Source organism: Alligator mississippiensis, chromosome 6, assembly GCF_030867095.1.
Source record: "Alligator mississippiensis isolate rAllMis1 chromosome 6, rAllMis1, whole genome shotgun sequence".
In the NCBI taxonomy this organism is placed as follows: domain Eukaryota; kingdom Metazoa; phylum Chordata; order Crocodylia; family Alligatoridae; genus Alligator; species Alligator mississippiensis.
In genome coordinates, this window is record NC_081829.1 from 73,867,609 (window position 1) to 73,878,796 (window position 11,188).

The following is an 11,188-nucleotide window of genomic DNA, read 5'->3' on the forward strand; positions in this document are numbered from 1 at the left end:
AGAAACAAAATTATCTGACAGTAACTGGCAACACCAAAGAAATAAGGCTAACTCCTAGAACAGTAGTCTTGGATTTACTCAGGGTTAAAAGCTGAAAAGAAAATATGATTTATAATTTCCTGCTTTTCAAAACTCTTGCTTTAAAAAAAACCTCATAGAAATGTTTTCCTTTTAGATTTGTTACGAGTTGGAAAATCAACTGGGCAGACAGTTCGGATTCTTCAAAAGAATAAGACTAGAGAGAAGGTGCCATCAATTAATGGTGAGGAATGGAAAGCTTTATATATTATACAGAAACTTAAGAAGTGCCATACTGGGTCAAACCATTAGCCCTTCTAGCACGGTATCCTTGTCACCCAGGGTGCCAACCTCCTTACCAAGCCTCTGCTGAAAAACCTGCAGCTGGTGGTGCCAGTGATGGAGGTGCCCTGGGTATGCTGAAGGATGGTCCTAGCCAACATCCCTATACTGGGGACCTCCTGAATTATGCCAAGCAGGAGTGGGCAGATCCTGCTGTGCTGACACACAGAGCTGCCCACACTGCACGCACCTTGCTGCATTTGCCCTGCTGCATATTCCAGGAGGTCAAGGCCACTAGCTCTATATGCTCATGGTTCAGCCCCTCCACCATCCTGTCCTCATGTCCCAACCAGACACCAAGTGGCAAGACATGCTCAGAGAGGAAGGGGGTGCCCAGTGGACAAGCCTGTATTCTACTTTGATCCTGCGAGCCACCAGGGACTTCAGTTGGTGGCTCTTTCACAGAGCCATTGCCATGGGTGTGTATCAGTGTGCTTCACAGACAGCCCCAACACCTATCCCTTCTGCAAGCAAAGGGAGACCCTGGCACACACCAGGCTGAAGGCCCTTTACTGCCTCCTTCAGAGCCTCTTGCATCCACAGCCCCATCAAATCCCGGGACCTCTTCATTAATCTCCTCCTGGTCCCAGTCAATCTAGGCATCTGTCTGATCAGGAAGGAGGCTCTAGTAGGGAGGACCCTGAGGACTATGGGACCACTTTCCTGTCCCTGGTCCAATCCTGTCTCCAGGCAGAGTTTCACTAGGCAGTGTCCACCTTGGATTTGTTCAAGGTCCAGTGGGCATTGTCCAGTGTGCTCTGCTCAGTGTATCCCTGTCCTCCCTCTGCGTGTGCACACACACACACGCACACACACTGCACTCATTATAAACCTATGACCTCACTCCCATCCGTGTTATTTTTTTATTTGTCCCAAGAAATCAGTTGTTGCTTACCCAATGGCCACTCATCTAAGGGGGGCTTGTAGTGTTTTGTAGTAGGCATTGGCCCACAGTCCCTTAAGCAACAAAAAGGCCTGTCTTCGCAAATGTCAGAAGTGTTTGCTAAAGGAAGAGCATTGAACTGGATAGATCTAAAGTGATCTATCCCCTGTTTACTACCCTCCCTGGCATTCACCATTATTGGTTCAGAGGTGCCAGAGATAACATATCCAGCTGGTCTGTGCAACTAGCTTTTTATAGTAATAGAATAAGGTTCTGCTAGTTTAATTACAATACCAGTTATATTTGTTATAATGTAAGAGCAATGAAGAAGAATTAGCTTCAAGTGGCTGAATTATTTATCTGGATCCTAAATCAGCACATCTGCTTCAACTAATTTATTATTCCCATGCAGAGAATGTTAACCTAAACCTAGGACTGGAAATAGATATACATTAAACAAGCAATGAACTCTACACAAAATACTGTGTTTCTTATAAGTGTAAATATTTTAAAGACATGGAATTTAGTGTTAAGTTTCCACTGAATACTTTGTTCCCTCATTTCAACCTGCCAAGTAGCCATCTCATAGAGATAAATCTTTGTAATTACATCAATTTTAGAAACTTTTAACAACTAATGCACACCCACAGATAATGGAGGAAACAGAGCAGAGGTAAGAGAAGAGTTTGAAAAGTCAGCATTTGCTTATAGGTACAAGATAATCAAGATGGATACATATCTCAGATTGTCTAATATGAACAACATTGTTTTCCATGTCGTTTGGTCATTGATATATATTAGGAACACATAAATGTCTTGTTCTTCCATTTCTTCTCAAGTATTCAGCCCAAGACCTTGATTTCTTTTCAGATGCTGAGGCTTGATAAATTACTGATTATTCTGGTTTTACTTTCTGCTTAATAATGTCTCTGTATAGTTCAGTCAAATTTACCTGGCCCCACATGAACTGGTCCATGGGCTGGATAAATGGCATGGAGCTAGCTCTGAGGGCCAGTTCAGGCCCATGAACCATCCTCTTCCCTTCCCCCCTCCTCCCATATGTCATATCCAACATATGCAGTGCCTGGTTTGGCCACTCCAGGGCCCATGCTGCATGTGGCACCCACCCCAGACCTGCTGGGGTTTCTGCCACCTTGAGCATGGATCCCAGATCACCCAGGGTAGGCACTACAAGGAGCTTAGGTCCCAAAGCGAGCATCACATGCAGTGCAGGTCCTGGACTGGCTGGAGTGAGTGCTGTGTGGTGCATGTCCCAAGTTGTCTGGGGCAGACAGTGTGTTTAGTATGGGTTTTAGATCAGCTGGGCAGGCACCATGTGCAGTGCAGTCCTGGACCAGTCTGGGCAGTCACTATAAGCAGCTCGCATCCCAGGCACTGTGTACAGGTCAGGTTTGGCATGCAGTATGTGCATCGGCTCAAGACTCACCCTCTGCTTTCGACTCATAGCTCTGGTTCCCTCTGGTGCCTTGCTCCAGCCAGGGGCAGGGTGCACTGAGCACCAGGGCCAGGGCTGAAGCTGCCACTTCCACAACAGCTGCTATGTAGCTGGGCTTGGCCCAGAGGCAGCACATGCTCCCTGCTCCTGGCCAGAATGGGTGCAGAGCCAGAGCTGGGGTTCCAAAGGGAAGATAAGTGGCAGGAGACAGGTGGAAGTGAGGGCAAGGGGAGACAGGTGCCTAAGAGGGACAGGTGTCAGGGGGTGCAGGCCCAGTGGGGGCAGTCAGGAGGGCAGTAAGTGGCAGGGAGGCCAAGCAGGAAGGTTGTGGGCTGGGGGAGATCATGTGGGAGGGATGCAGTTGAGGGGGCAATTGGCAGGGGGTACAGACACCATGGGGGCAGGCATAGGGTACACAGGCACTGGAGGCAGGGGCAGGCAGTCAGAGTGGCAAGTGGAGGTGGGGGACATACAGGGTCAGGGGTTAGGCCACTTGATTTCCCTGCTTCCTCACTCCCAATATCTGTCCCACTGCCTTTGTTTGCCCCACTGCAGCCATGGCAGGAAGAAATGTAAGATGATCCCCACAAATTAAATTCTAAACAGCTGTGTATCAGCCTCTTGCACTGGAGCCCTCAGGGCTTCCCACAGGTGAGATGACATGGCCTTGTTGGCCAGAAGTTGGGCACATCTGGGCTACAAAGTTGTGGTCCTTCTTGATTCGTATTATGTGTAACAAATGGGAATTGGGAGTGCAGCATGCTTCACAGGAGCAATCCCTTGCATGGCACACAGGTGATGCAGACATGTCACAAAGGTCTGTTGAGTGTAGCTGCAGCTATTATACGCACAAAATATGGCTGTGAAAGACAAATATTTAAGCAAGCAGAAGACATTCTAATATTCAGGCATGATTATAAATAACAAATATATTTTGATATTTTTTTCTAGTGGAAGAAGATTATGGGATTTCTTCTAGAAACAGAATAGAAAACCAAATCATTCCCAATCAGTCGCAATCTCCTGCAATTCAGCCATCATCTTTTAATTGTGTATTATATGGGCTACCCAACCTAATTGTTATGTAATTCATGCCAGGTTTCTTTGTTTAACATGGAACCCATCTACAATATATAAATGTATTTACTTTGTCTTGAAGGCTGGTATTTTAGTCCGTTATCTTAAGCCATTTTTGTGTGGATTAATAAGAAGTGAATTTTTGAATATCCAAGGTTTGCTGGCAGATTGAATTGGTTGTGAATTTAAATACTGATATTCGAATAATTTTCATGAAAATATCTAAGTTTTTTGTCAGAATTTTGTCTTGCTATGTTCTTCTGATGTTGGCGGAAGTCTTTAAAACAATTTTAGAAGTTTACTTATCGTGAGTCCTTTATTTGCTTTCTGCTTAAAGAGCTGACATGTTACACCCAGGATGTCCCTGGGCGCTTTTATGTTACCTGGAGAAGTACAAAAGAAGCCAAAGCAAGCTCCTCCAAACTATATACTGATTTATTGGGATGTTATCAATCAGACAATGTTAACAAGAGCAGCTACATACACCAGCAAATAGACAAGCATACTACCAAGTGGCAAGGTGTCAGAGCCCTCAGAATCCATCCTCAGGGTTTGAGGCAAGTTCCAGACCCCCTCTGCCTTTGTCTGGGGGAGTTTTATGTAGTTCATGCTCAAGTTTTCATGTCACCACTTATGAGATGAGGCTGAAAAGATATTTTGTACTTTGTAGCTCTTCTAATAACAGTGCTTACGTTCTGAAATTTCTCCCATAGCTCACAAATTTCCAGAATACATATTCACAATCAGCTGTATCTTAAGTGCAACTATCGTGTATTTTCTACTTTCTTTTGAAACCCCTTGTCTTGGCATTTATGCTCAATTGTATTAAAACAGGTTGTGCTCTTCAGTCTTGAACACACACATTTAGGAAAGCAATCCAGGATTCTTTCCTTCCCCTCATCTCACAAAGAGTTCCATGTAGGCACAGAAATCTGTATTGAGGAGGTACCGGGTAGTGGACAGGTTAAGAAAGGAATATACAGATGGCTAATTGTCCAAAAAGTCTTTATATAGTTTTTCTAATAATCTCATGGAAAATAAAGATTAAAACTAAATATAGCCGGTACAGTGAATGTGAGAACTTTTACATGTGGTCCCCCTTCTCAGTGGAAAACACCTTTAATCTCTTGCAAATACTCTTCATGTCACTCTTCTTTCATATTGCTGACAATACATTGTCCTTCAGTGACAATCTAGCTGACGCAACGTTTTGGTGATTTTAGAAGAGCTTTATTTTGCATTGGATAAAAGCTGTTTTCCTTTCAAGAGCATAAACAGAACAGTTACCATCTATTGTGTTTGAGAAGAGGTGACTCATAGTGAAGGGCTTTTTTAGAAGAGACTGAAGGTCAGTGCCTATAGTCCAAAAGCAGAGTAGGAAGATTTTCAAGCTTTGATATCTCTAGAGTAATGTATTTAAATGAATATCCAGATACCTAAATAAAATCAACAACAATTTTCAGGGGTGCTGAGCCCCCAAGAGATCTGAAAAAAATAGTTTTTTAAATATGGATCAAGAATGGATAATTTTCAATATTTGAGTCTGAAAATCATTAAAAAAAATAGGGCTCTGAGGGACCTGGAGAGGTCATTTAGTCCATCCCTTTGCTTCAAAATAGGATCAACTACACCTATACTGTTATGCACAAGTGCTTATCTAACCCGTTCTTCAGATCTTCAATTATGGCCATTCTGTAACTATATTTACAGGTAGAATTTTTTCCTAGTGTTTCCTATAATATATTTTGATTTTTAAATATGAGGTTTACTAGCAACCTAGTTGCAAATTTTACTGCTATATGCTACTCTAAGTTACTTGATCTTTTCTTAGCAAACACATACAATGTGCTCTACTTCCAAATATAAATGAAACAGAAGTATAAACTAGCCAAAATACAGCTGTAATGTATAATTGGTTGTGTTTTGATAATTTCTCTATATTACCTCTTTATTGATAATATAAAAACACTGCTAAATTAATGCATTCCCACATATAATTTTTAATGTGTGCATTTATTTGATCTTACGTTTAGTTAATCATTGGTAGAAGTATTAAATACTGCATTTTATAACATTTTTGTCACAATAGAAATAAAATCAAAATAATTTGGAACTTAGTGAAAATATAAAGCTTTGATCATCATTGCAACCACAAAAGTTTTAAATTCTTTTTTTGTCAGCCAGTTGGCTAGCCATGCCTGTTCTCTGTGATAAATCGTTTGTATTCTCTGTAAGGCATTAAAACATCACTAAAAAGATACTCTTCCTTCTATCTTGCTGTGCTAAAGTTAATTAGAACCTGATAGAGTTACAAGGCTTTGTAGAACACAGTTATAAAAGCATGGTGTGCAAAGCATCTTCTTTTTATTCATACAGTATAAATAAATGTATTCCCCCTTCTTCTCCACTGCCACTGGTTTATCAGATGACTTTAAATGAACTCCAGATTCTCCATCAAATTGCATTATAAGATGCATGTACACTTTTAAAAACTTTATTCCATGTGCATTGAATTTTCTTCTTATTTACGCCTTTGACTCATTTATACTTTGTAAATGTATTGTGTTTCTTACATTTGGGTGTTCATGAACATGCCAAAGTTAAATCTGGTAGTGCCAGTACATTGTGTTTAACATATCCATTCTAAAAACTTAGAATTCATTTTAAGTTGTCTTCAGTCTTCTGGATCTTGCAAGATCCAGAAAACCATGGCAGATGGCCCTGTTCAAAACGGAAACCTACTGAGTTATTCACCAGTTTCTCACCCAGGTGCACACACTCAAAACAAAGTCTGTATCACAAGACAAGTGGAGCTGTCCTGGAGATAGAAAGCTCCAAGCCTCTGTTCCTCTACTATGTCTCATAACCACCAGTTGACATGTAGGTATAAAGCAATGTAGGTGTTATGATTCTCTTGCACTGCAATGGATGAGAAATGAAAAGGATATCTGCTCTCTGTTTTCAGAGATTTAGGGAAGGGGTGTTTTATTATAGCATTGAGAGGAGTTATTTGTTTTGTAAAATAATCAATTACTTTACAAAAAATAATTGATTTTAATTAGCTTGGTTTTAATTAACATGACTACACTGACTACATTAACGAACTTCACTTCATCAAACTACTGGATACAAAAAATCATGGACTAAATATAGACATTGGATTTATGGCATGTTATATAACCTACCTTTGCCATCTGATATCCCAGGTAACCTCTCTACAGTTTACCAGCTACATTCTATCTCCAGGTTACCATTTCCTTTCTCCCCTGCTCATCTGCCTTTCACCCACTGTCTCTCACCCACTGTGACCCTCACTGTTACACATTTACATTCTCACTGACCCGAATTCTTGCATATCAGCTTTTATCTTATTCAGGAAGAGCACAAAACAACTGCCTGAAGAAGGATGTTTGTACCTGAAAGCGCACAAAGGAGAACTTTTCCAACTATTTTAGTTGGTCTAATAAAAGATATTAGATTTACCCAAAGAACCTTGTCTGCCTTCATAAAGAAACAAATTGAATAATTAAACACATATACAGCTATATATTGGTGGACTCAATTCTGAATTGCAGGATGTGAGGGATTCTGTACTTTTTAGTTGTGGTCCACTGCATGGTGGTCTTCTATGACTTACTTATGTCAAAACTTAGGTTGATTTTCTCCTTTCCTTGTCGCTCTTTTTGATGGAGGTGCCAAGGGGTGACATGCTAATCAGGCAACATGACTCACTTAGGTCAATGTTCAACAATAAACCTGTAACCTAAAGAAGTCTAATGTTTTGGTCCATACTTACTAATAATCATTCACTTAAATTCCCCACCCTCCTAAGAAGATGGCTGAAAACATGCCAAGCAAGAGCCCAGAATCTTTTTTATTACTGTTAATGCATTATCTACTGTATTCCTCAAGTATCAAGTTCCATACTTAGGGCCAGAAAACTTTCAGCATGTCAGGAAATTATAGAGACAATCTTTGATAATATTCCAAGATAAAAGCTAAAGACTGCATAGGTTAAGAATGTTGAGGTGTGTCTTACTTCCAGGTATAAAGAGCAGATTGAATATGTTCCAATTGTAAGTTTTATTTTTGAAACTGATGCGAATATTTAATATTGCAAAATGTTTTTTTCAGTTGCATGTTAATCAGGATAGAATGTAACATAGGAATGTAAGGACTGCCATTTACTGCATCAGATCGTAGGTCTATGTTGTGCAATATCCTGTGTTATGGTGACAGAGAGTGGATGCTGACAAGGAGAGTGAACTTGGTATGACCAGGGGTTTTCTCTTATTCCTCTCTCATTTGCAGTTTCCAGCATTTAAGGTCTAGCTGGGAAGTTCTGATTCTAATTCCCATTTTCAGTAGCTACTGTTGCACCTTTCTGTCAAGACTGGGTCCTATCCATTGTTTTAATCTGGTTAAACTGCCAGCTTCCACAGCATCTTGTGGCAATGAGTTCGACACTTTAATTATGCACTATGTGAAAAAGAGCTCTCGTGTTATTTTTAAACTCACTACCTACTAGTTTCATTTTATGACCCCTAGTTCTTGTATTGTGGAAAGTCAATCTGCAAGAGTCAAGTGAATAGTATAAAAGGCTGAGATGTTCAAACCCACTATTTAGATATATGGCTAAATCTACTGCCTTTCTTTTAAAATGTCATCCAAAATATCTAATGCAGTAGTAGCTTAAGGAGACCAAGTGGCTTTTAGTACATATCTGTGTGTGTATTAGTAAGAACAAAAACTAATTTCTTTGGGTTATGCCCTTTGTATAGACATGATCACAATAAGGATTAGTTTACACCCCAAACTAATGGAGAAGCTTCCTTTAACAAAGAATTGTCAGGCAAGAAATTACTCAATCAACTCTCTAACCCTCCCCAGAACTCTAGGGCCAACTCTGGTAAATACTATTCAGCTGTGCTGTGGGAAGAACAGAAAGGCCTGATCTGAAATTTATTAGCAGATTATTAATAAGGGTGTAAAATAAAGCCAGACCCAATGCTTTTCCTTGTGGTAACCAAACAATAATTGTTCTTTAATCCAATCTTTTAGGTATTTAATACATATTTCATTCATTTTTGAGTCACCTCAAATTTCATCATCCTTCATTATCAACATATCTGTTTTCTCTCTGTTTCTCCTTGTCCCCTAATTTACTTAAGAAAAACAACTTATTTCTTTGATTGCTCTGGCAAATATTAGCTTCCCCTGCCTTCATAATTTCCCTGCAAGCTTTAACTGATCATTTTTCTATTGCCTTTTAGACATCTCTCATTCTTGTATTTTTCTTGTATTTTTCTTTTCAAAGTTATATATGCCTGAATTATGAGATTTTACCTTTTCCCCACTGTCTTCCATCTGAGTGAATATTAATTCTAATTATTATTTTAATTCTGAAAAGGTTGCTTTTATGAAATCGTTGTTCATCTTTGAAACCCATGTACTACTGTCCTGAATTTAACAAATTTTCTTCTCTAATTTTTTTCCCTAATTCTTGTAAAATGTATACTACTAAAACAAGGTTTTTCTTTGTTAATTTTTACTGCTTCATAAAGAGGAGATGTCTTGGTAAATGTTCATCTTTATAGGCCAAGAAATACACTGTAATTTTAAATTTCCATAAGTGCAGACTCTGATGACTTAGAAAATCAAAGAGTTTGTTTGCCCACAGTTTTTTTTTCCTAGTGATCTCCAGCAAGTGCCCACAGATATTCATTTCCTGAACCTTTCCCTTGGGAACATACGCTCATCTTTTGCATCATATTCTTTGTTGCTGAGTTATAGCTCATTAGCTTTGACAGGTGTTGCCATCTATCCACTATTTCTTCTTTTATCTTGATAGCACAACAAGAGGCTTTGAAAAGGCGAGTGTTCTATATTAATGGTAAATCTGCAAGCCTTTCCTACTTTTGCTATATATGTATGTTTTAATGCACTTAATGCAATAACTGTTGTATTCTTGAAGCATCAAGTTAGGTCCAGAAAACTTTGGGCACATCAGAAAATTACAGAGATCTTCTTTGATAACATCTGAAGATAAAAACCATAAAGTTGTGAAAGTTAAGAATGTTGACCTGTATTTAGTCTCCACGTATAAAGAGCCCATTCAGTAAGTTACAACTGTGAATTTTATTTTTGAAACTGATGCAAATATTTAATCTTGCAAAGTGTTTTTTCCCAAACATTCTCCCATTTATATTCACTATTTTGGCCGTAACTACCATGCAGCAACCTCTGTCAAAAAGATAGATGAGTATGACCAAAAATTTCTCTACAGTCTGACAGCACTACTTTATCATAAAGCATTGATAAAGAATAATGTCCATATCCAGGAAACTTCAGATCTGTAAGCTTGACTTGTGGGAAGTAAGGTACTGGAAATAGTAATTGGGACTATAATAGAGCAACAGCTAGAAATGTATGATTTGTGCTAACTGGCATACAATAGAAAACATGCAGAACGTCTAAGACTTTTTTGAGAAACTAACAAAAATAGGTGTCTTGGGGCCACTGAGTACAGCCATCATAGCTTTTTAAGACATTAAGAAATCACTTTATTGAAAAATGAATAAAATAAAAAATAGCCTATTTTGGTCATTAAGGTTGTGAAATTCTTGTTCATTTTAATCCTATTTTTTATGGATTGAATGTTTATGATATTTTTTCTGGATGTAGAACTTCATATGAAATGTACTATGGAGTACAGCAGAAACAAATGGTCACATAACTAAAGCAGAGAGATGGAAATCAAAAGACCTGAGTTATGTTCCCAGGTATCCTAAAGACTAGATAATGTGGCTCTATACCAGTTCTTTTAACATCTTTCTCAGTTTTACCATCTCTGAAAGGAGAATAATACTCCTCTACTGATGCATAACAGCCGTGTTAGGAGAAACAGAATCCCAGTCCATCACATTCTTAAATTGAGTAGCCCTTACAAATAAACCCATTAAAATCTCATGGAGGATGGGTTCAATAGTACTACCCAATACATGTAGAGCAATTTGAGGGGGAGCACACTGTATATATGTATAGTAATGTTATGTGTTAAGTTAAACCCTGCTGAATATTCTAGGGGCAGAATATGCTGAACGTTCAGAACAAATGTGAAAACAGTGCTTCTTTTTAGAATAGTTGAAATAATAAACACCTCTGCCTGAATTAAAGCCTTATATAAGCCTGGAATAGGAGTTAACCATGCAGCCCAGGAGACATTCAACTGGGATCTAATAAATCTGTAGGAAGGAGATTGAACTGCAGTGGTGTATCTGTGTGTCACAGAGGGAAACATCAAGATGTAGCTCAGAAACAGACATAAAAAATGGTGTGGAAATCTTAAGGTGATGGCATAACAAGTAGTAGGGATGTACCCTTAAAAAAAATCATAAAGAGAACTTTTTGGG

The 11,188-nt window shown here is 39.0% G+C and overlaps 1 protein-coding gene across 1 annotated transcript in view; it reads left to right on the forward strand.

Moving 5' to 3' along the window:
• Positions 1-10,382, forward strand: part of CFAP46 (cilia and flagella associated protein 46) — a 186,195-nt gene extending 175,813 nt beyond the window's left edge. The window contains exons 59-60 of the mRNA XM_059730335.1: positions 176-262; positions 3,651-10,382. Coding sequence (XP_059586318.1) covers positions 176-262; positions 3,651-3,787 — 224 coding nt within the window. The 3' untranslated portion in view covers positions 3,788-10,382. The remainder of the gene's footprint in view (positions 1-175; positions 263-3,650) is intronic.
• The last annotated feature ends 806 nt before the right edge of the window (positions 10,383-11,188 follow it).